Source organism: Scleropages formosus, chromosome 3 (assembly GCF_900964775.1).
Source record: "Scleropages formosus chromosome 3, fSclFor1.1, whole genome shotgun sequence".
Taxonomy (NCBI): domain Eukaryota; kingdom Metazoa; phylum Chordata; class Actinopteri; order Osteoglossiformes; family Osteoglossidae; genus Scleropages; species Scleropages formosus.
Window position 1 is genome coordinate 1,148,876 of NC_041808.1, and position 24,150 is coordinate 1,173,025.

Here is a 24,150-nt window from a genome sequence, read left to right on the forward strand (position 1 = left end):
CATGGTTGACAAATGGCTGAAACACTGAGGACGCATTCATGAGCCCGAATGGTATAACCAAGTACTCATAGTGCCCCAAGGTTGTGCTAAATGTAGTCTTCCACTTGTCCCCTTCCACAATGCAAACCTGGTTATAGGAGCTTCGCAGGTCCAACTTCATGAAAACCTTGGCCCCATAAACCTGTTTCAGTGCTGCAGTATTGAGGGGCAAGGGATGTGTATCTGTGATCTCACTGAGACCGCAGTAATCAATGCATGAATGCAACCCCTTGTCATTTTTCCCTATAAGAAATAACCCTGCCAAAGCCGAAAAGGTGGAAGGCCTGATAATGCCAGGGGCCAATACTTCGGCCACGTATTTCCTATATGGCATTCAGCTCAGGGAGGGACAAGGGATACACTCTGCCCCTTTGGGGAGAGATCCCTGACAAGCGGTTGATTGCACAATCCCAAGGTCAATGTTGGGGCAAGGCAGATGCCCTAGTCCAAAAAAAATCCCAGGCACATCAAGGGGTTAGACTGTGTCTGGGCTTTCGATGAAGGTAGCTCTACATGGGAGCGATAGACAGGTGATGGCGCATTGTGAACCTCACGACATGAACTTCCCGGTGCTCCAGGAGAAGACCAGATTGTGTGCCAGCCAGGTGTACCCCAGATGATGGGGTTGTCAGGGAACCTAAAGAGGAAGAAAGAGAGTCTGGATTCAAAGTTGGTCACTCCATGCAGACGGCGCTCCTGGCAGTATCTGATGTTCTCCAGTCGGCTAGAGTGGCCTCCCTCTCCTCGGTCCTCAACCTCCTCGACCTGTCTAGAGTATTTGAAACTGTCAACCATCAAATTCTACTCTCTTCACTTAGTCAGCTTAGGATCAAAGGAACGGCAATAGATGGTTTGAGTCCTATCTATCTGACAGATCTTATCATGTAGGGTGGCGGGAACTTACCCTAAATTGCTAAAGTATTTACCCTAAATTGCTCCATTAAAATTACCCAGCTGGATAAATGGATAAATATTTGTAACCTTAACACTGTAAGTCGCTTTGGAGAAAAGCATCAGCTAAATGAATAAATGTGAAATGTGAATATCTGCCTACCTCCTTAGCTAAGCATCTGGGAGGGATCGACTCAAGTCTGTCTTTTTCTCAGCACATCGAAGCCACAACCTGGACCTGCAGATTCATCCTGCATAATATCTGCAGGATACTTCCTTTCCTCAAAACAGACTCTGGACAAGTAGTAGGGTATCTGACTCAGGGCCAATATACACCTGGTTGTCCACTGAACTTGGATGTGACTGATTCTGTCATTTAGCCTTGAGTGGATGCCTCTCATGGTCATCTATGGTTTTGCACCCTGAGGTCATGACTCATTATTTGTAATGTGATGATGACAGAGATGGGAGGTGGGAGATAACATTTCATTTTTGATGGATGAGAGGGTCTTGGTCCTGGACTCCAATAATTTGTCATGGGAGCTGCAGCTGGAGACAGAGGGACAGTCTAACCCTAACCCTGTGCTTCCTCACCCCACTGCCCCAGCAGAATAATGGCTTCTTCTATTTTCTTCCTATTCTTGTTATAATAAAAATAATTATTATTTTTGACTGCTACCTTGCTATGATTCTGCAGTTAGTATTTTACACTGGAATAATTTAACATTTTGAACCAAAGAATGCCCTGTTTAAGGTCAAAGTTCAAGTTGACTGATGTAACATAGTTTCAGCATTTCATATTTGGTTGTTTAAAGGGTTACTGAAAAGTGGGTCCTTGTTTACCAATTAAGACGGAAGAACAGATAGAGGCCTCAGCAGAATGAACAGTGTTTAGGGAGAAGGACAGACCACGTAGGAGTGTATATAAGAGCAGGAGAAGAAAACATGTTCTAGAGACTAAAAGATACAGCCTTTAGAGATATGAAATAGTTTATAATGTAATGTGTCTGGTTTCCACTGTCGCTTCAGAGAAATCATCAGCTGATAGTTTCTGTGATTTTTAACAGGCCTTGCTTAGCATTTATTTATAAGAAACAGAAATAAATGAGAACTGAAGTAAATGTTATTTCAGTGAATTTATGTAAACAAAATAAAGGCATTTTTAGTTGCCCAGGCTTTTTAAAATGTGTTAAAAAATATAACTTTGGGTGAGTGCAATTAATTTCAATTAATTTCACAAAGATGATGATGATGATGATGATAATGATTATTATCATTATTATTATTATAACAATAACATTTTCAGTCCGAACATTTAAGTTTAGCTTTTCAATGATGGTACATATTAAAAATATGAACTATACAGTTGTCTGCATATATCGTTTCCTCTTGGTTTAAGGTACATTTTCATTGTTTATGCTATACAAGAAACTACAGCTTATACAACGTCAGATAATTTTTTTATTTTTTTTTAAATCTAACTTTCTTTTCTAACTAACTTTGCTTTCTCACAGAGTTTCCTTGCTCAGTACATCGTTGGAACCCATATGGAGGAGCCACAGTGGAACTTCTCCCACACCGAATTCTTTCTGATTGGGTTCTCTTCTCTTGGAGAGCATCGGCGATACCTCTTCCTCCCTTTTTGTGTGATGTTCATCTTCTCCACAGTTTGCAACACAAGTCTTCTTTACGTGATCATCAGACAGAGGAGTCTACACGCACCCATGTACGTTCTCATCGGCTCCATTGCCTGTGTAGATATAGTTGCCCCACTGCTGGTTGCACCCAGAATGCTCTTTAGTTTTCTTTCTGACCGGAATGAGATTTCTCGAGCAGGATGTCTGCTGCAGATGTTTTTTGTTCATTTTGTATGTAGTTTCCAGTCCACCATCCTCTTGGGCATGGCTGTAGATCGCTACTTTGCTATTATTCTACCGTTGCGTTACAATGATGTTGTTAACAGTGAAAACATACTCAGATTCGCCCTTGTCTATGTGCTCCGAAACACAATCATCATTTCAAGCATGGTCATCCTTGTTGGAAGACTCACCTTCTGTGCTTCAAATGTCCTTTACCACTGTTTCTGTGAGCACCAGTTAGTGGTGAACTTGGCTTGTGGAGACACAACCAAGAACTACATCGCAGGTTTCGTCAACTTCTGCATACCCACGGTGGACTTCCTTGGCCTTGCCTATTCCTACGTTGCAATTTTTGTGGTTATTTTTCGGTCGGCAGCTGGGGAATCTCGGCAAAAAGCCATCCACACTTGTGGCACTCACTTAATTGTTATTTTCATCACTTACTTTTCCTCTATGACTGCGTTTCTTGCATACAGGGTGAAGCATGCGATTCCAGCAGACTATCGAGTTCTTATTAGCTGCATGTATTTTCTTGTCCCCGGCTGCTGCAATCCAGTCATTTATGGCATCAGGACGAAAGAAATAAGGGAACAACTAATAAAACTGTTTCACTGTACAAAAATTGCACCTCAATATGCAAAGACTGTACCTTTATAATATTGTAGCATCGAGGGGGTTTGATTCTTTTCATCATTCCTTGCCATGTGGCATATATGCACCTGCTATTTGAATTATGTTTCAGTAAACTTCTGGTGTATTGTGCAAATTGTTAATTTTGTGTTTATAGTTGTTTTGTTTCTGGGGTGAGTTATTGTACATGTGTCCTGAATATTTGCTTGGTTACCACCAGTATGTTTTATGATGCATTTTTTGGCCTGTCTGGTTCTGTGTGTGCTTTTCACCGAGAAGTAAGGATTTGTGTCTGTGTTCCACTTTGTAGTTCATCAATAAAAGAGCAAAGTGTGCAAATCTTGGTTGTCTGTTGTCACATTGGTGGTAGAAGTGGGATAAAGGCAGATCTGATGGTGGGCAACTTGGAAATATGAAGACGGAAGAGACACTGGAATGCTGAGTAGGACTTTCCAGCTTGGAGGGGCACCAGAGACCTATTACACACTGTTTGTGTGTGACTCCATCGCTCTTGCAGCAATGCAAGCCTGCTGCACCCCAGGTACACTGGTGAGTTACCTTCTGGACAGCCTGTGCTTTTCCACAGCCGAATTTCAAAGATGGTGCCACCAGTCATGACACAGCCACCCACAGTCAGACTCCACTGTGCCGAAACAACCCCCTACAGTGGTCTCGCACCACCCTGCCATGGAAGTCCTGCCTGTGGAGTCCCAGTCTGCACAATTATGGAATGAATGGAGGCGAGGAGATAGAGCGGGAGGATGTGTCTGTCGAGCCGTGCCAGACATCGGATCCAAAGAGTAGAGGAGCCACTAGTTCCTGGTCACCACCCTGCAAAAAAAGGTTGTGGTTCCATGTCTTCTGTGAGGGACATGAAAGAGAATGGCACAGAGGAACTGTGGGCACCAGACTCTGGTCACATACCTAGGGTGTGACGGGTAGCTTGGTTGTCTTCCTCCAGCCTCTGCTCTTCAGGGACCATTGCTTGGTGCTGTCTTACAGGCCTTAACCCTGAGGACCACTGACTGTCGGTCTGCTCAGCAGAACTGGTTTCAGCAGGACAGATGTTGCCTTAGAGTTGGTCAAGGAGGACTGACCCCTTGGCTGAAGGCAGTGGTGTTGTGGTGGGGTAGTAGAACCCTTCCCATCATTGCTTACTGCATAGTGTACCTGTGTTTTGTTTCAATTATGTTTTTAGCTAGCATTTGGTGCATTGTGTTAATTCCCTTTTGTGTTGGTGATTTAGTTATTGGGGTGAGTTCCTATTTTACATGTATACTGAATATTTGGTTTCTCACCATCAGTATGTTTTATATTGCATTCCATGTCATGCATGGTTTTGTGTGTGCATTTGGAGGGAGAACTAAGGGTCTGAGCCTGTGTATGTTCAATATGTACAATGTTTCTGAACTTATGGAAAGGATTAAGGCAAAAATATCTCGATAAGCAGATAGAAAAAAAACAGTTCACGAAGAATATTTCATTTTCCACCCATTGTTTTGTTGTATTAAGATTTATATTATATTAAAAGTTTCATAAATCATGAAACAAATGTGTGTAGAATTCCTGGTAATGTCTTCAACTTAGAATTAATCTAAAGCCCCCTCTGTGAAGACTGCCAGCAGAATAAAAAGAAAAAAAGTTTTTTGAGTTTTATTTAAATACGATGAACATATAAGGCATTTTAACAATATTACATATTTGCATTTCCCCACTCATGTAAAGGTATTGCATTATGTTGTTTAGGTGTGGTTACAACCAGTTGTTAAAAATGTTTAGGGTTAGGGTTAGGGATTAGGTAAAACTTCACATTTGGACACTCATGTCTTACAGTTTCCGTGTTACTGGCGTTAAGGCAGAACCTTAGTAACAGAAAAATAAGCATAATGGAGTTATAAAGTGTTGGAATATATTAAATGATGTAACTCCCATTTTATCGGTAAACTGTGCCTCGGAATCAGGACGTGCAAATAATACGAAAGAGCAAAATGCCTGCAGACGGCGCCAGTGAATTAATTTCCTCCAGGTCTCAAGTTGCACTACCTTCACTGGGGCTCTGGTGTCTCTGGGATTTCAGCATCCTTGATTCCTCAAAGTAATTCAGTGGCTGCAAAGTAAAACCAACACATGTATGTAGTCTGAGTGTGAAAAACTGCAGGATCTGTGAGCCTGGGCACAATAATGTTGCTGCTGCCTATAGGAAATTTTGTTACTTGATGAATATCTAGAAGGAGCTTGATTTGCACAATAAACTTTGAAATAATGACATTTTTTTTTAAGTTAACTTCTTGCTACTTACCCTGCTGGCTTATGATATCTCTCACTTTGAATCCTTTTGTACGTCGTTCAGTGTTACGTATAAATATAGTTTCTTTTAAACTACACTTGAAAAAATCAAAGAGAAATGTAAATGGGATCATATCTAATACTCTACTAGTAACTTCTTATTTTAAGTTAAAAAACTGCACATTCATATAATTATTATTGACCTCCTTGGAATGTTTATGTAGTTTCATTATGTTTTTTTTTACCCTGGAATAATTAACCACTTTTCACCAAAAAATCCCCCACCTAAAGGAGAAAGTTCACGTAAAAAATGACTAAGAAATTTTTCATATTTGGTTGTTTAAAGGGTTACTGAAAAGTGGGTCCTTGTTTACCAATTAAGACGGAAGAACAGATAGAGGCCTCAGCAGAATGAACAGTGTTTAGGGAGAAGGACAGACCACGTAGGAGTGTATATAAGAGCAGGAGAAGAAAACATGTTCTAGAGACTAAAAGATACAGCCTTTAGAGATATGAAATAGTTTATAATGTAATGTGTCTGGTTTCCACTGTCGCTTCAGAGAAATCATCAGCTGATAGTTTCTGTGATTTTTAACAGGCCTTGCTTAGCATTTATTTATAAGAAAGAGAAATAAATGAGAACTGAAGTAAATGTTATTTCAGTGAATTTATGTAAACAAAATAAAGGCATTTTTAGTTGCCCAGGCTTTTTAAAATGTGTTAAAAAATATAACTTTGGGTGAGTGCAATTAATTTCAATTAATTTCACAAAGATGATGATGATGATGATAATGATTATTATCATTATTATTATTATAACAATAACATTTTCAGTCCGAACATTTAAATTTAGCTTTTCAATGATGGTACATATTAAAAATATGAACTATACAGTTGTCTGCATATATCGTTTCCTCTTGGTTTAAGGTACATTTTCATTGTTTATGCTATACAAGAAACTACAGCTTATACAACGTCAGATAATTTTTTTATTTTTTTTTAAATCTAACTTTCTTTTCTAACTAACTTTGCTTTCTCACAGAGTTTCCTTGCTCAGTACATCGTTGGAACCCATATGGAGGAGCCACAGTGGAACTTCTCCCACACCGAATTCTTTCTGATTGGGTTCTCTTCTCTTGGAGAGCATCGGCGATACCTCTTCCTCCCTTTTTGTGTGATGTTCATCTTCTCCACAGTTTGCAACACAAGTCTTCTTTACGTGATCATCAGACAGAGGAGTCTACACGCACCCATGTACGTTCTCATCGGCTCCATTGCCTGTGTAGATATAGTTGCCCCACTGCTGGTTGCACCCAGAATGCTCTTTAGTTTTCTTTCTGACCGGAATGAGATTTCTCGAGCAGGATGTCTGCTGCAGATGTTTCTTGTTCATTTTACAGGTAGTTTCCAGTCCACCATCCTCTTGGGCATGGCGGTAGATCGCTACTTTGCTATTATTCTACCGTTGCGTTACAATGATGTTGTTAACAGTGAAAACATACTCAGATTCACCTTTGTCTATGTGCTCCGAAACACAATCATCGTTTCAAGCATGGTCATCCTTGTTGGAAGACTCACCTTCTGTGCTTCAAATGTCCTTTACCACTGTTTCTGTGAGCACCAGTTAGTGGTGAACTTGGCTTGTGGAGACACAACCAAGAACTACATCGCAGGTTTCGTCAACTTCTGCATACCCACGGTGGACTTCCTTGGCCTTGCCTATTCCTACGTTGCAATTTTTGTGGTTATTTTTCGGTCGGCAGCTGGGGAATCTCGGCAAAAAGCCATCCACACTTGTGGCACTCACTTAATTGTTATTTTCATCACTTACTTTTCCTCTATGACTGCGTTTCTTGCATACAGGGTGAAGCATGCGATTCCAGCAGACTATCGAGTTCTTATTAGCTGCATGTATTTTCTTGTCCCCGGCTGCTGCAATCCAGTCATTTATGGCATCAGGACGAAAGAAATAAGGGAACAACTAATAAAACTGTTTCACTGTACAAAAATTGCACCTCAATATGCAAAGACTGTACCTTTATAATATGATGTGGAATATTGTGTAAAATATGTAGAATGTTTCCTGAAATTATTCAAAAGAAATAATACAGTCACGAACACATATCTAAATAAGCAGACAGAAAACAGTAGAATTAACTCCTTATTTTTAGGTACAATAACTTATAGTCAATAAAAGTTTCATGAGTCAAACAAATTTGTGTGTAATGTTCTTTGTAATGTCTAATTTACAATTCATCTGAATCCATTCTCTGCAAAAACTCTGGTTTCTCTTTAGTGGAATAAAGAGAAAAATCAGTCATTCTCTATTTTGTCTTTCATCCAAGTACATGGAACATACAAGGCTAAGTTTACATTTCAACAACATATCAAATTTGCATTTTCACACTAAAATATAGATATTGATAGATATAGAAATAATGCTTAAGTATTGTTAGAGCCAAATATTAACATTTATCATTCTAAATTTAAGCCTGCAGAAGACTGCATAGTATCTTGATTATATCTAAAAATAGCACTCTTTCATAATTTACTATTTATTTACTGCAGCCTCACTTGTGGATATTGAAATGAATTAACTTCCTCAAAACTATAACCTTGGAGAACCCTACTTCTATTAGTGCATAATTCCAATATCTTGTCTCAATCCATCCGATTTAACTGCAGCTGAAACCAGTGGCCAATAAAAGACATAATCCCTCCTTTTGGTGGAACATGAAATATAATTCAGTTTGATTCCAGCAAGTTCAGATCTTCCTAGATGCTCAGTCAATGATTTTGTACAGTTTGTACAGTAAGTGTTTTGTGCCCCATCTCTCACAGCTTTTAACAGATGCTGTTGTGGGCTATTGAACATCCTTTATATTTATTGATCGCTGGTGTCTTTGCTCATATTAAGATGTGCATTGACTGGCGTAACAAATCTTCGAAACTTTTTTGCATGAGCTTTTAATATAATGGAATATATTAACGATTTCCAAAGTCATTTTGCTAAGTGTGCTGGGAACAAAAGGTGGACAGGAATTCTCTCGTTTTGCTCTTGATGCTGCAGGCCCGGCACATGAAATGACAGATTTGCTCATTGCTGCTTTTACGCGAGTTTCCGCACTTTGTAAAATAGGAACGATGTCACTATAACGCGAAACTTGCGCAGGCTTCTGTGCAATGTCATCGGCAATATTTGTGCGACAATACACACAATGCACGAGTAAGTAAGGTGACAAAACTGTTCCTAAGAAACATGCTGGTGACAAACTTTTAGGTGGAGAGCATAACAAACGTCGTAAGGGAAGCTTCACATTACAACACTCTTTGAACGGAATGCAGGCACATGTGATACTGCGTTTGCGAACCGGTCAAGTTACCCTCACCTTTTTCAAGTTAAAACAGCGTATTTACTGTAGTATTTGGTTATTATGAAATGAACTTTTTAAAACTTTGCTAGCGTTTTTATTACAATTGTTATTAAATCCCTAACGCTTCGGTTAATTTATTTAGGTTTTCAGCGGTTTGTGTTTTCCCCATTAGTCCCATTTGTTTACTGTGCGATTTTCCAAAACATAAGGTTTTCCAGGTTGTTGCAATATAGCAGAAACGACTCTATATATCTAACTGCTCTTTATATTTCAATTTAATTCGATTTGTTTTTATACAACACTCTTCTCACACTGTGACACAGGGCGCTAAACTAAGGATCAAGACTCATAGAAGTTACACAGAGAAAAATGTAGCTATTCATTGTTACTACAAGAATTATACGAGGCAGTAAAGCTATAAAGTGAGGAAACGGGAGACGGAGGAAAGGAAAACAAAAACTCCCAACCCAAAATGCAATGGAGGGAAAGAAAAACCTCTGGGTGACAAGTGCCAGTGGCAGTCCACCCCTCCTAGGCAATCTAGAGAGAAAAAGAGAGGCAGACATACCAGCTACCAAGAGACACAAAACTACGCAGCTGTTCTGGCATTACTACAGTCACTAAAAGCAAAAAAATTCTTGTCCGGGTGCAGGTATGCTGATCTTCTCGACCGCTGGAATGCAGCCATCAGTTCTCGTCACTATGGAGTACAAGTGTCACAGCCAGTCTCATTAGGGAAAGAAACAAAACAGAAATATTTGTGCTAGAGAAATGTGCCATAGAACGTAAACCAACTACCTTGCTCAAGGGTACAAGAAGAGGATCTAGGATTCAAACCTGGAACGTTTGCGTCCCGAGACAGCAGCTCTAAACACTATGCCACCTGCTGCCCGCGCAAGGAACCCCGACTCATGGCATTTTCATGAGATAGGAGGGAGTGGAAGTTATGGACCATCACCTTCTTCCATGCCTGTGTGTGGGGTGCAGACATCCGGGGGACAAGCAAGTTCCACGCACCCTGAGCTGGAGTCGAACCCACCCCCGGTAAGCAGCTCCGGCTTTACCTGCTGTGCCACGGTGGAACCCATCAGGTACACTTCAGAGGACGCTATATGAATTTTGCAAACGTGTGATTTCTCATGCAGAGTATACCATGTTGTATTGAGTGCTGAGGAAAGCAGTTGTGAAAGGTCCTGTAAGGGCAGATGCTGAAAGAGACTGAACACCTAGTGACCCCTGGTTGCATCAATACTGACTCCATTGCTCTTTCCAGCCAGAGAGCAGTGCTCTGTGCATTTATTACTATTTCTCTCCATCTAATACATGGAAACACGTAAAGTAGCGGCCTCTTGTGCTGGCGGTTCAATAAGTCTCAGCTAAGATCCGAGAGAAACATCCGTCTCGGTGACGGCTCCCGCCGATGTCGGCGTTGTGGGGAAACAACAGACGAGCAGCTGATGGCCACACAAACCCTCATTCTAATGGTCTTCAAGTAGCCACGGGAGAGCCAATTACTGTGGTGCAAGGCTATTACCGCGGCGCTTGTGTTTTCGCAAACTGGCGTGGAGTTTCTTTCCGGAGGGGCCGTGTACCAGAGTAATGGGAAAGGAAGAAACCACACGAAACGCTTGCGTCAGATGTTTCCTCTTCCCGATCCACGAGCTTCATCTCGGCTTATTGGAAATGAAGCCCGTGTTCATCGAAAGGTTTCCTCGAGGACACTGCAGTAAGGTAGCTGTGTTCGGTGATGCTACTGTGATAGCTGGGGAAAGAGTGAATCTTACGGTTCAGAACTTTAAGAGAATTAAATTATCCTGGGATACTTCAGTCGTTACTTTACAGCATTACGATTGCTACTGTTACAGACACCCCTCGACTTACGCAAACAGACCGTTCTGCAACCGCTTACGTACGTCGGAATTTACATATGTCGGATTCCCCCTCCTCCCCCACCATTCAACATAATAAATTCTTGTAATTTTTTGTAATAAATCAGAAATGAATAATTTTTCATCTCAGTTATTGCCACTTGACGTTTCTTCGTTATTACTGTAGTTTTCATGCTAGCTGTTCCTTTCACGTGCTCCTTTATACTGCGGCATCCTTCACCATCGTATTTAAAGTCGATACGGCTAAACCTGGTTCCCGTGCTGTAGACCATAATCTCTGTCCACCTTCGTACTTCCTTTTTATTTTCAATTTCATCTCCGAATCGATTGCTGTACCCTTGCGAGACGCTTCTCATTTTTCTTCAGGTGCACGTTTACCACCAGGCATTGCGAATAGTGAAAAGGGGAAAAAATATGGGGAAAAAATAGGACGCTAACGCGAGGAGATATGTTCACGGTTTAAAATACACAAGAACCGGAAGGATGCGGCTTCCTGCCTTGTTTGGCTACGCCGACTTGTGCTTAAAGCATTTCAGATGTTTTGCGTTAGCTCTATCCGTAAACAACACGCATGCCGAGAATTTTTTACGTAAATCCGGATTTACGTAAGTAGAGGGGCGTCTGTATTACATTACAGTATTCTTGTTGCAATTAAGGTGGATTTAATTTAAATAAATTCATAACTGTGATATAACTTGCTTTTTTAAATCAACGAGATATGGCTCGGAAAAACAGAGCACGTATTTCTGAAGTCTTAATAAATGTGAAAGCAGCTTTGGCCTGTGAGGAAAGTGGTGGCACTAACAAGCTCATTAGGCGGCTATGGTTGCATCAGGCGAAAAGTGGCAATAAATGAGCGACGATTACAACTTGTTTCCCACAACATCCCAAAGACCAGAGACACCGCTGGGTTCCTGGGTTCTGACTTCAGGCTAATGGGACCACTGTACCACAGTAAAAGTGGCCAGAGATAATTGGTCACTCAAAGTGGCTCCGATGAGGCAATAAGAGAGAAGCAATTAAAAATGTTCATAAAAACAAGCATTATGTGGACCTACAGAGAACGCATTAATTCGCAAAGGAGAGTTATACACGTGAGGAACTTTACAGTACTGTTCATGAAAGAATTAATGGGATTTATTATGTAACATTACAGCTAAACCAGTTGGTCAGACTAAACAAATGTAACAGATAATCGTGTACTTTTGCTGTTATCACTATTATTATTATTATTATTATTTTGTGTAAATCACGGCACTGTGCAGGTGACATGTTTTGAGCCATCATGACAAAAGACTGTAATTCCATGTACGTGTTTTGTTTGATGAACAGTATTGCAACAAGCTGTTTGGAACCATAAAGAAGCTTCTACAAAAACAGTGACTTTTTTTTATTAAGACTCGACATCATAGATAAACTACAACAAATACAACTGAGGAATAACAGGGAACAGAGCAAGATTTTAGACATACAGCAACTGCTTTAGAAGGAAAGAAGATAAAAATCGCATCTAAATAAGGTCTATAGTATTCTTCCGTTGAGCACATAGGTGTAAACAACACGTCTAACAATGTTATAAATAAAAACAAACCTGACGGTTTATACACTCTAATTCTAAATTTGTCGGGAGTTTACGGCTGACAGTTGTGCCGCGTACTACGAAGAGACATTGTATATTCGGTTTTGGAAATATTTCTAACAAAGTTATGTAAATACTGCAAGGACTCGACTGTTGTATGAAATCCGTGAAAACGGTTGATTCTCCACCAAACAGTTCCGATACATTTTTATTCACGTAATGTTTTATTTTGTTGGAGAAATCCGAATAATGAATTTCGTGTTTCTGAATAAGGCCTTCCGAGAACTTTTCTTCTGGAAAAGAGGACTTTGAAATCCTTCACTGATATTCTGAAGAATTTGGAAGAACACTCTGTGTGTGTGTGTGTGTGTGTGTGGTCAACACAGCTGGTTTTCTTACTACACAAACATGAACACATGCAGTTAACGCAGACTCACACACACTTTGGCAAAATATGAACATATTTCAGAAGCATGGTACTGGGGGCATCCGAGCAGGTGAAGAAGTGGTAAATTTTGTGTAACGAGACACAGTGATGGAATTCATTCAGCTTCATTTTTGAAATTGCAACATACAAGGAAGAAATTTGTAAAATGTACTTGGTGTTTGCAGTCATAGTTCATAGTGATCTAAAATTAAAACAAAGTACATACTCAACATTTTAGTTATTATCAAGAGGTCCACATGTCCAAATAAAACAACATTGTGCTGGGAAACACATTCTTACAGCTTCTGAAACCATCTGATATAATTTGTGAAATTGTAATTAATTAAGTGGAGTTAAAAAAACGGCAAAACAAAAGTGCAAAGTAAAATATACAGAATATCATATGCAAACTGCTCAACATGTAAGTCCTTAAAGATGACTGAGAAGCGCCGGTTGACCTTACAGTCGTGGAAATAGTTATTTATACACCTTATTTATGAAGGGGGCCTGGAGTTTCACCCATTCATTTGTTCTACGTTTTCCAGCAATTTTTCTTTGTTTAAATGAGTGAAAGGAAATTATTTTGTAGCAAACTATTTCTGTACAAAACAACTTTTGAAGTATCACACTAAATATCTACTAATGTCTTACATATTATATTGTAAAAAAATTCATACCGATTATCATGACACTGTCACTAAAAATGCAAAAAAAGAAAAACTACTGATGCTCTGTTATTGGGGAAAAGACAGATACTGATTTATTCACTACCATGGCAATAACCATATTGTTTTGCCTTTGAACATGTTGCAAAGTAACAAGAAAACACTTAATTAAATTTAATCCGTTACCTGAAGCGATATGCTGAGCCCAGGCTGCAAACACTGGAAAAGTGTAATTAGCCGACTGAAAATGACAGACAGGGGCTGTTTTTACACTTTATCATTATCTCTCTTTCAATATTAATAAATACATATGCAGATGCCAGTGATGTGTAAATTAAAAACATGACTTATGCAATTAAAAGTAGACAGCACAACCGATTGGGACATTACAGCGAAATCTGGAAGTATATCGTCTCAATCAGGTATAACAGGTCAGGTCTGCTCATTACTACATGCATATAATGAAAAAATCTAAGTAATTGCATCCAGAGTAAAAAATAACTGTTGCGAAAGATTACGAAAATGTTTTCATCTCATCTATCTTAGTGTACAGGTGTTCCACCTCACAAAAAGGCCACCCATATAAATGATAACTTGTTTCACACGGACTATTAAGAGTCATAATTCTCTGCTTATCAAACATCAGCTCGCGCCAAATATCCGACACGCAGATATGTTTACAAGCGCTCGCACAACTATGCAATAATGGCCATTTCAACTGAAAACAGCACATTGGGTGGCATAAATATTCTGGTGAATGCCTGCCTCCTCTACGGTGAAAGGGAACGTACTTATGTATAAATACTGCGGACTGTGTGTTTGTCTCTGTCAATCGGCACCCAGTCGAAGGCAACACCTTCCAGAGCTGCAAGTCCTTGTATTTTACTGGAATAATAAATAAAAGTCCACAAACGGAGTTTTTTACGTTTGTGTAACTGCAATAATAGGACCCAAAGGTTTATGGCTGAAAGTAATAATAATAATAATAATAATAATAATAATAATGTTTATGGCTGAAAGTGTGTCATACGAACGCTAATTGTAAACATATCTGAGTAAACAGCAACAGAACATCAGAAATGCACGTATGCCCCTTCACCCCCTCCTGTCCGTAACATTCATATGTATTTACAAAAAGACATGAGAGAATCTAATTTGGCAGTATTTTGTATCCCCGGCTACTTTCTTTAAAAAAACCTACAAAAAGATATAATACAGAATTCTCTGTTGTATTGTGCATTAAGTTGAATTCCACAAAGACATGCTATAAAGGAATAAAGGTTTATTTCTCAGCCTGTTTTTGCCCAAATTTAGCATCTACCGTTCTCTACATTTAGTGGACAACGAGCCGGAGCCCTAAAGCCCTAAAGCCCTAAAGCCCTAAAGGCCTACAAACTCCGGCAGCTCACCGAAATCCCAGAATCACCTCCCTACCGTTGACATGTCCATGTGAGAAAGGAAGAGGGAAGAGCAGAGCAGAAGAGAATCAGCGGTGATTTGCGGAGGGTCTCCACCGTGCCGCCGTCTCATCCCTCCGGCCGCACACACACCGCACGCCTGTACGTACCGCAGCCTCCCGGCGCGAGGCTCACGTGCCTCACGTGTCTATCTGTCTTTGAGCTTGGGCGAATTGGCACCTTCCTCGTCCTCGTCCTTGTCATCCTTGGCCCCTTTCAGTCTCTGCCGTGCAAAGTCTTCGAAAATGATGTCGTCGTCGCTAAGAGAGGAGCGGCGGGACGAGACGACATGCGGCTTTCAGTCAGTCAGCATGCGACACAAGACGTGCTATGAGATGTAATGCGTTACTTTGTGCTCTCACAAGCTCGAAGCCACGGGGCCTCAGAGATGCTGGAAAATCCGATCCTCTCAACCAGATGCGGTACGGTAAAATGAAAGGCCTACTTTGTACCGAAAGGAAGGGGGTAAATTATTCATTGCTGCATCAATCATTTTTTATGCTCATGCAAGGAAGGGAGTGGAAGTGACGGGACGGGACGCTAATGGAGGCGCGGGGAGGCCGGCGCAAACTCAAACTCACGCTATAAGCGGACAGCTTACTTTGTGTCAAATTCTATCAGATTTGTGTCCAGAGGCGCTTCGTTTTCTGGGACTGAGACAGAAAAAAGAGCAACACGTGAGCATCCCAAAAAACAACTGCGATACCGACAAAAAAGTTAATTATAACGAAATAATTTGGTCATTCGTATGTGCATAGCCTCATATTCAACGATTATAATATCGTATTTGACCAAACACGCTGGACTTTTATGGTACTCGCCAATAATCCATAAGCAATAAAATTAAACATTTTCTATCCATGATATCGTACTGTGCCTTAGGCTCACGTAAAAAGCATTTAACAAATAAAATGGAAAAATGAAACATACCATCTCTGTATAATGACTCTTCCACTGGTTTAGGGTGCATTAATGTGAAAGGAAGCTCAACAGCGACATCACTAAAAAAGAAAAAGGAGACAATAGGGCCAGCCTGCGAAAGCTGCTTCGCAACATTTGAGAACGTTGCATCGTTGTTCAGTCGCTGTATCGTTGTTCACGTATCGTTGTTAGCGTTGTATTCTTAACATTTTATCGTTGTTAAGTCGCTGTATCGTCGCTATTAATGATACAACCCTAACGATACGTTAACAACGATACAACTCTAACGATACAACGTTAACAGCGATACAACGTTAACAAGGATACAATGTTAACATGTGTTGGTTCGATTCTGCGACACAAAATGAACGTTTGCATGCACGTCTGTAATTAATAGTCACCAAACAGACATGTTTGTAAAAGGATTGTGAATCTTGCTGTTGATGTCAGCAATGACAGAATATCGCAAGAAAGAACACGTAGATCACCTGGAAGCGAGGTCCCCCAGGAGCCTGAAAGAGGTTCACAACGTTAGACTCTAGAGCAACTGAAAGATGTCAAACATAACTATTTTTAACATTCAAAGTGCAGAGTAGAGAATTAAGCATTTTGCATTTCGTTTTTGTTACGTGTTATGTTACCTGCAACTATTTGCCTGTTTATACAGCTGGGTCATATATTGGTCATACAGCAATGTAAACGATGTCGCCATGCAATATTGTTGCATAATATTTATCGCAGTAACAATTTTGCTGCCATAATGGACAAGTAATTGCAATACAATCAATGTACCTGGAGAAACTGAAAGTATGAAAATATCACCTTAGGCTACATTTTTATGTCTTATTGTCTTAAATGATCCGTGCTAAATTAAAATTACAATAATAACACGATAAATATACATTGGTTCCCTGTGTCTTGAACACTTGAGTTACAATTTTTTGAAGATTCAAGCATTTATCAGTTTATATATTTTTACTGTGTTTTCTTTACAACTTTGTGTTACATTTTGAAAAAGTTGTCTGAGTTCTAAATAAAGCTGAAAGTGTCCACACACACAAATGTGAACAGCCAAGAGTGAGGACTGAATAGTAGGTTGTAGAGATGAGAATTTAATTTTTTATTTAAGTTTTAATTTTGATGCGTTTTGAAGCGAGTAAAAAAAGATAAAAAGTGTTACACTGTGATGCGTGGGCCTCCTGACCCACCTGTGTTCCGATTCATTTCCTACACTTCTGGGACAGAGTCTCAACCACCCTGATTTGGACAAGTAGTTGTTGATCATGGATGTGTTCATTTATTACAGCTTTATGTGGAGTTTTTGCAGAACCTAACTGGTGAATAAGTGGAGGGGCGTCTATTGAACAGTGTTAATTGAGCACGACCAGGTGGTAAACTGACGGAGTTACGAACAAACGGAGTTACGAACAAACGGAGTTATGAACAGACGTCCAGGCCCAGCTGTGTACGTAAATGGAGGAGCGAGCGAGGGATAAAATCGCATACCCGCCACGGGACACCACCAGCTTCACTTTCACTTTGTAAGAGACGATGATGCCCAGGATTTCTTTATTGGCGCCTTCTCTCAACCTGCGGAACACGGAAGGTGATGAGCACGTCTTCAACGGCCATTAAGTGTCGCACGTTGGGATTCGCTGAGGTCAAAGGGTCAGGAGCGACGGGTCCCTCTGGGTTTATACACTCACAGTGTACTGGAGGCCAGATTTGTGTCCTCGTGCTTTAACTTCCCATCGAGGGCCAAACCCCTCTTCTCTCGGTTGTTGGCGAGAAACGGCGTAAGCGTGTACACTTTACAAAACGTAGCACTGGGCGCAACGATGTCACTAAAAAATAAAAACCAAGTAAAATCCAAATGTGAACAAAGACTGTGAGAAGAGAAACTGATCCACATTAATATTATGACTTTTAAAGAGAATCTAAAGTCACGTTGGCATTAACTGTGTGACGATACGTGTGTTACTGTGTTACATTCGTGTGTGTTACTGACCGCTGGGAGACGAACATGCGCAAGCGGCTTTGTGGTAAATCCCGGTAGAACTTACTCTGACTCCTCAGTGGCCACGGGGCACTTGTACTGTGCCGTGTTGAAGAGGCAGATGTCTGCATACTGACGCACTGTGGGCGCACACACACACACACACACACACACACACACACACACACACACACAATGGAGTTAAAACCAGTCCTCGAAAGGCATTTCAAAATGTACGCAATGAATGTTGTTTGTTGCAGTTTCTCACCTGATATTTTGATCTTCTTCACTGTTTTATTTGTGTTGTTTGTGACATGAACGTTGACGCTGATCGGTTCTCCATGGTAGTAAATCTAGAAGGGAGCAGCACGTCTTAGAGAGAAACGGAAGCTTTACAGTAATTTTTCAAAAAAAAATTTGCATTGTTACCCTGCTAAATGGGTAAAAAGCATTTTATGACGCCTGCTTCATTATGTGCTTAATGATAATGTATCATTATAATTATTATATTGTAGACATATCTTATACAGTGAATATGAACTGTAATAATCTTAAGAGCAGCACGATGACGCTGCAAGTAGTACTGCCCCCCTTACAGGACCTGGGGGGTGCAAGAGAAAGTGGATTTGATCTCTGCTCAGTCGGTGTGGAGTTTAAATGTCCCCCCGTGTCTGTGTCGGTTTCCTCTGGGTGCTCTGGTTTCCTCACACAGTTAAAAGACATGCAGTTCAGGTGAATCGGTGATTCCAAATTACACTTTCTGTGTGTGTGTGTGTGTGTGTGTGTGTTTGCACCGGATCCGCCCTGTCGGTTCCCTTCTCTGGAAAGCAAAACTGCAGTTTCTTGATGAATTTCGCCGGAATTCATACGCTCTCACTTTGTCCACCCTGTTGACTGGCATCCAGGAACATTTTGTGGAATTTGTGGTTATTTTGCTTGTATTGAAACTGTTGTGCAAGGTCACCGTGACCAGCGTATGTTCCTGTGCGATTATGGAATTGCGTCAAACTAAGTGTGTGTTCATGCTTATGCCTCTGCTTAAAGATTATATGTATGTGCAAGGAAGGAAGAAGACAGGTCAGAGTGATATAGGAAGATTCCCTAAGACTTATAGCTGTATTGTGAAACTGTCCTCACCGGGAGGGCTGCTTCCTGCTCTCCTTGAGAAGAGGGGAGAAGCGGATTTGGTTGTTTTGCCTAAAGGGAGGGGGCCCTGCCTGCCGTGCGTGACACGAGCTGTATAAATATCTGCTTGCTTAGATGCTAATGCGTGACTCTATTAGAGAGGCTCACCCGTGCGCATGCATTCGATAATTAAGCATTACGTTTCTGTCTGAGTGTCTGGAGCGTTTCTTTGTTTCTCCTTCCACAAAGTTCATAAAGTAAACGTTACTACTGAAGTGTGCACTGCGAGGAATACGCTGTATACAATATAGTATACCGGATATGGAATATATACTGTACAATCGGTATAAATATACAGTGACAGCGGTGACAATATCAGTTGTAACTGTCCGTCATCCGGGCCACTTGAGACGTTGCGTTGCGTTCCATGTACGATGCGTTTCCGTTTGAGCCCGAGACGCCGCGGCTCTCGCGGGTCCGGGTGAGCGCGAGCTGGAAGAGCACGGACCTCTTTGTCCAGCGAGGCCTCCAGGTGCAGGGGTTTGTCCGACATGAGGAACTGCCTCGTGGTTTCGGCCATGGGCTGGGGGCCCGGTTTCTCCGGGGCGTACTGGACCTTCCTTATGATGAGACGCACCGAGTTCCTGCACGGCACACCCACAGAGACCAGCGGGACGCGCGTCATTCAAAACTCCGAGCATCATCTTCGCTCGTGTAAGCGGTACAATCGCCGACCCATGATTTATAGAGCTGGGTAATTTGCGGACGTGGGATTCAAACCCGCAGCCTTTGGCTTCAAAGGCCACAGTGCAGACTACTACAGTACCAGCCGCCCGTAAACAATATAAATTTAAATGATCGTTTTTAAAAAGTATTATTTCCATGCGATGCAGTAACACAATGGCATTCCCACACACGTCACGTGATTACCAGAGAACTTACGGCCGACATATTTCCGTCTGGTAGCCTCGACATACTTTCTGTTCAATAGGTCCGGACACATGATAGATTTATAAAATTTAATGGGAAAAAAAATTTAATATAAAGTTATAGGTCTGTGTAACACATTATTATATTTTGTCGCTAGCCATGATGATTATTGGCTGGCTGTAAAACACAGTAAAACAGAATAGCGGTATGCGAGTGCTGTCTGTCTCTCAAATGCGTGTCCGGTGCTTGTGATCAATAACAAGATGAGGGACGCTGCACATTTACCAGGGTAAGTCTGTCAACAGTCGCTTTCGCTAGGAGTTTGAGGAGACAACGTCTTTTTATTTTCATTTACAATTAGATTTCGTTTTGATGCACCTCAAAATTAACACACACACACACACACACACACACACACACACACACACACACACACTTTCAGAACCGCTCATCCCATACAGGGTCACGGGGAACCGGAGCCTACCCGGCAACACAGGGCGTAAAGCCAGAGGGGGAAGGGGACACACCCAGGACGGGACGCCAGTCCACCGCAAGGCACCCCAAGTGGGACTCGAACCCCAGACCCACCGGACAGCAGGACTGCGGTCCAACCCACTGCGCCACCGCGCCCCCCTCAAAATTAATAGAAACATTAAAATAAAAAGTCAAAGTATTTTGTGAGATTATAGCTTTATCTGAGACTTTTACAGAATGTTCCCGGTAAATAAATCAAAGGAGGTCCGTGTTGCTCTGATAATAATGTGATGATGCTGCGACACATGATGATGATGTATTTTACCTCGGTAAAGTCTCTGCGTGTCCTTACCACTCACTGCGGTACACTGGTACCGTACAGATACTGGCTTTGGAGACAGCGGTCAAATTATTATCTGATATGTTACTACCATAATAAGTGATAAAAGCTCCGGCGTCATCATTCCACACACCGACCGAAAGGTCTGCGAAAGAAGGAGTCAAAGAGCATCTGCTGACCTTTTGTGGATTTTCTCTTCGGCATTCTCTGCGCAAAAGGCCTTCACTTCAAAGTCGACGCCACAAGCCTTCCGACAAACGAGAGACAGAGAGAGAGAGAGAGAGAGAGAGAGAGAGAGAGAGAGAGAGAGAGCAGCACGTAAACGTTTAGTCGATACACTCGGTGAACGTCTTCACGAAAAATAAGTAAATCGGTTACAATTACAGCAACGTAAACTACTGACGTTGAGATTCTGCCCTTCGGTCTCGCTCGAATTATTGCGATATCCGTGTAAATTTCATTGTATCCTCTTTATTGTATTTCTTCTTGTGTTCTCTTCAAACTGTATAACGTAGTACCTTTCATTTCAGAACCGCTTGTCCCATACGGGGTCGCACGGAACCGGAGCCAACCCGGTAACACAGGGCGTAAGGCCGGAGGGGGAGGGGACGCACCCAGGACGGGACGCCGGTCCGTCGCAAGGCACCCCAAGCGGGACTCGAACCCCAGACCCACCGGAAAGCAGGACTGTGGTCCAACCCACCGCGGTCCAACCCACCGCACCCCCTGTGTAGTATATGTATAACGCAATATCGTGACGCTGTTCTGAGTCGTACGTGTCTGAAAGAGCGTCAGTCGAGTGCAAACACACCTGGCCAATATTATATTGCGTGAACTTATATTAAAAGTACACATTCGAGGAGCACAGTTACGGTGCAAGGTGTGCCTTTGCAGTGCGTTCGGGACGATGCTCGTCGGTCACCTTCCCCGTGTCCTCGGGCCCTGGCTGCAGAGTGACGGAACAAGGCAGGTTGGGAGGAATCTGGGGGGTGGGGGGGAAAGCGCTGTTGAAAAATACCCGGCAATGTTCGGCGCAACATTAACTTAAGTTACGAACGTGTCTGCGCCTTTTTTTTTTACCTCGAAGGTGAAGGGGTAAGCGTGTTCTCCGAGCTTCTTAATGAGGCGCTCCTGAAGACGGGTCGGCGTTTTCTTCTCCTCGGGCACCGGCGGGAAGGCCTGCACGTTGGCGACGAAGAGGTCCTTTCGAAAAGTCAGCCCCAAAACGTCGAGGTCTTCTCGTCCGTAGCGGAAGGCACACGTCAGGGTCACGAACACTGAGGGAAAAGCCAGAAAGGCACAAGAGTTGAGCAGTTTACCGCAGCATAGGGACAATGAAGGGACAGCTGGTAGCGTAGTGGTTAGAGCTGCTACCTTCGGGCTTGAAGGTTGCAGGTTCGATCCCCACCTTTGGCTGCGGTACCCTTGAACGAGGTACTTTCCCTGAATTGCTCCAGTAAAATTACCCAGCTGTATAAATGAGCAAATAATTTTAAATAGACCCACACTGGAGAAAGGTGTCAGCTAAATAAAACAATTGACTTCATTAAATAGTTGGCTGTACAGTTACTCCCATTAATTTTCTCCAGAGTCACTTACGGCATTAAAGTACTTACCCATTTATAGAGCAGGGTAATTTTTACTGTATCGTTTCAGGGCAGGTACCTTGATCGAGGGCACTAGAGCAGAAGATGGGTCTTTCACTTGCAAGGTGGGAGCTCTGACCACTACGCCACCTGCTGACTCTGCCAACCTGTGAATTTCTTTTCATCAATAAACTTTCGCTGGGCCCTCTGGACTCGTGCCTGTGCTCACACTCTAATATTTTATTTTTTCTCTGAAAATGTCCATTATGAACTGTCGCTGAAACATTACAAAACAAATGTGTCAAATAGGAATATTACATAATAAATAGTCATACTGTATATAAATGTATATATGTAAATAAATGTGTTTAAAACCCATCCGTAACTGTTAAAAAGCATATTTTCAAGGTTCAATAGTCTTTTTAGTACTGTGTTGTGCATCTAAAATGAGTGTCTGCAGTGATGAAAAATGAGCCGCCGACAAATAATATTTTGTGTCTTTTTGTGTAAATGTGACCTTTTGAACGATTGTATCTTCTTACACATGAATAAATTACAGAAAATGAGACACCTTCATTTGACCTTTCATTACTACATAATTATGTCCCTTTAGAAATGTCAGGACCCTCTCCACTGCCCTTCATGTCCATGTGATTTAAATATTTAACTAGTTGGGTCATTCACTTCCTGATCAGGGACACTTTGACAAAGTTGCATCAGAAATGTTGCTCAGAGGTTGAGTTGAGACAAGGTGATCATTTTTAGATACGCTCTTTGCTTACTGTCACTGCTTGGTGAACAGGCTACACGTGTGAGATGTGGACAGTTAGCGCAGTCCTCACCTTTCCTCTCTTTGAGGTATTCTGGATCAATCAGAACCACTCCATCTGGAAAGAAACGCACATCAAATGTTGCAGCCCTCTTCACAGTACAATATAATCTATGTATAAATAAGTATAAAAAAAGTTCCAGGACTGGCCACTATGTGGTGCTGCTGCAACTGAGCTTTAACTACTGATGTCTTGTAGTCTCAGCACTGCTACATGGTGGCAAGTGTTAGAATTTACTGACTACCATATATAACTGAAGGCTACACACCAACAAATGTAAAAAAAAAAAATGTAAAGACTTGTTTTAATGATAATTGTTTGATACATCTATCTATCTATCTGTCTATCTATCTACTGGATGCACCTCTATCTATCTATCTATATCTAGACACACCTCAATTTCTATCTATCTATCTATCTATCTATCTATCTATCTATCTATCTGTCTATCTACATACTAGATGCACCTCAATTTCTATCTATCTATTCTTAATCGTATTTATGGAGGCAAATAAATATTGAAAAATGCAACAAAGAGAATGTACAAGTGTACCGATGAAGACAAACTAAAAGTGAAACCACATGAGAAACGTGACAAGTTCCAGCGCTAAACACTGAACACACTTGTCTTACCAACAGGTTCCACGAGGTCTACATGGTCCACAAAGTCCCTCTTCCCCAGATAAACAGTCAGCTGAAAAAAAAAGGAAAAACTGGTAAGGGGTTTTCTAAAACATAACAACAGCCATGTCACACCCCCCCCCCCCCAACTAATGTCATTCTTGCAGTACATGTTAATAACTTGTGTGGTTTTAACAATGGTTGAGAGCACACATTTACAAGTTTCCACCT

The 24,150-nt window shown here is 41.5% G+C and overlaps 3 protein-coding genes across 5 annotated transcripts in view; 2 read left to right on the top strand and 1 right to left on the bottom strand.

Annotated features, from left to right (window-relative positions):
* The first annotated feature begins 2,477 nt into the window (after nucleotides 1-2,477).
* Nucleotides 2,478-4,444, top strand: LOC108924738 (putative olfactory receptor 52P1). The gene is made up of 3 exons (XM_029250095.1): nucleotides 2,478-3,434; nucleotides 4,006-4,219; nucleotides 4,422-4,444. The coding sequence occupies exons 1-3, from the start codon at nucleotides 2,478-2,480 to the stop codon at nucleotides 4,442-4,444; spliced, it is 1,194 nt and encodes a 397-aa protein (XP_029105928.1).
* A 2,336-nt stretch (nucleotides 4,445-6,780) lies between these two features.
* LOC108924737 (olfactory receptor 52E4-like) lies at nucleotides 6,781-7,749 on the top strand. The gene has a single exon (XM_018736284.2). The coding sequence runs from the start codon at nucleotides 6,781-6,783 to the stop codon at nucleotides 7,747-7,749; it is 969 nt and encodes a 322-aa protein (XP_018591800.2).
* A 4,622-nt stretch (nucleotides 7,750-12,371) lies between these two features.
* Nucleotides 12,372-24,150, bottom strand: part of LOC108924736 (beta-arrestin-1) — a 31,144-nt gene continuing 19,365 nt past the window's right edge. The window contains exons 3-16 of one of the 3 annotated variants that reach the window (XM_029250475.1): nucleotides 23,932-23,992; nucleotides 23,311-23,355; nucleotides 21,963-22,159; nucleotides 21,805-21,864; nucleotides 21,062-21,129; nucleotides 19,647-19,782; nucleotides 18,282-18,366; nucleotides 18,081-18,153; nucleotides 17,724-17,861; nucleotides 17,524-17,607; nucleotides 16,506-16,529; nucleotides 16,027-16,097; nucleotides 15,698-15,749; nucleotides 12,372-15,356 (exon numbers count right to left, since the gene is read on the bottom strand). In XM_029250475.1, the coding sequence (XP_029106308.1) occupies nucleotides 15,245-15,356; nucleotides 15,698-15,749; nucleotides 16,027-16,097; nucleotides 16,506-16,529; nucleotides 17,524-17,607; nucleotides 17,724-17,861; nucleotides 18,081-18,153; nucleotides 18,282-18,366; nucleotides 19,647-19,782; nucleotides 21,062-21,129; nucleotides 21,805-21,864; nucleotides 21,963-22,159; nucleotides 23,311-23,355; nucleotides 23,932-23,992 (1,206 nt within the window). In that variant the 3' untranslated portion in view covers nucleotides 12,372-15,244. Of the gene's footprint in view, nucleotides 15,357-15,677; nucleotides 15,750-16,026; nucleotides 16,098-16,505; nucleotides 16,530-17,523; nucleotides 17,608-17,723; nucleotides 17,862-18,080; nucleotides 18,154-18,281; nucleotides 18,367-19,646; nucleotides 19,783-21,061; nucleotides 21,130-21,804; nucleotides 21,865-21,962; nucleotides 22,160-23,310; nucleotides 23,356-23,931; nucleotides 23,993-24,150 lie in introns of all 3 variants that reach the window. The other 2 variants (XM_029250477.1, XM_029250476.1) reach the window with 2 other exon arrangements.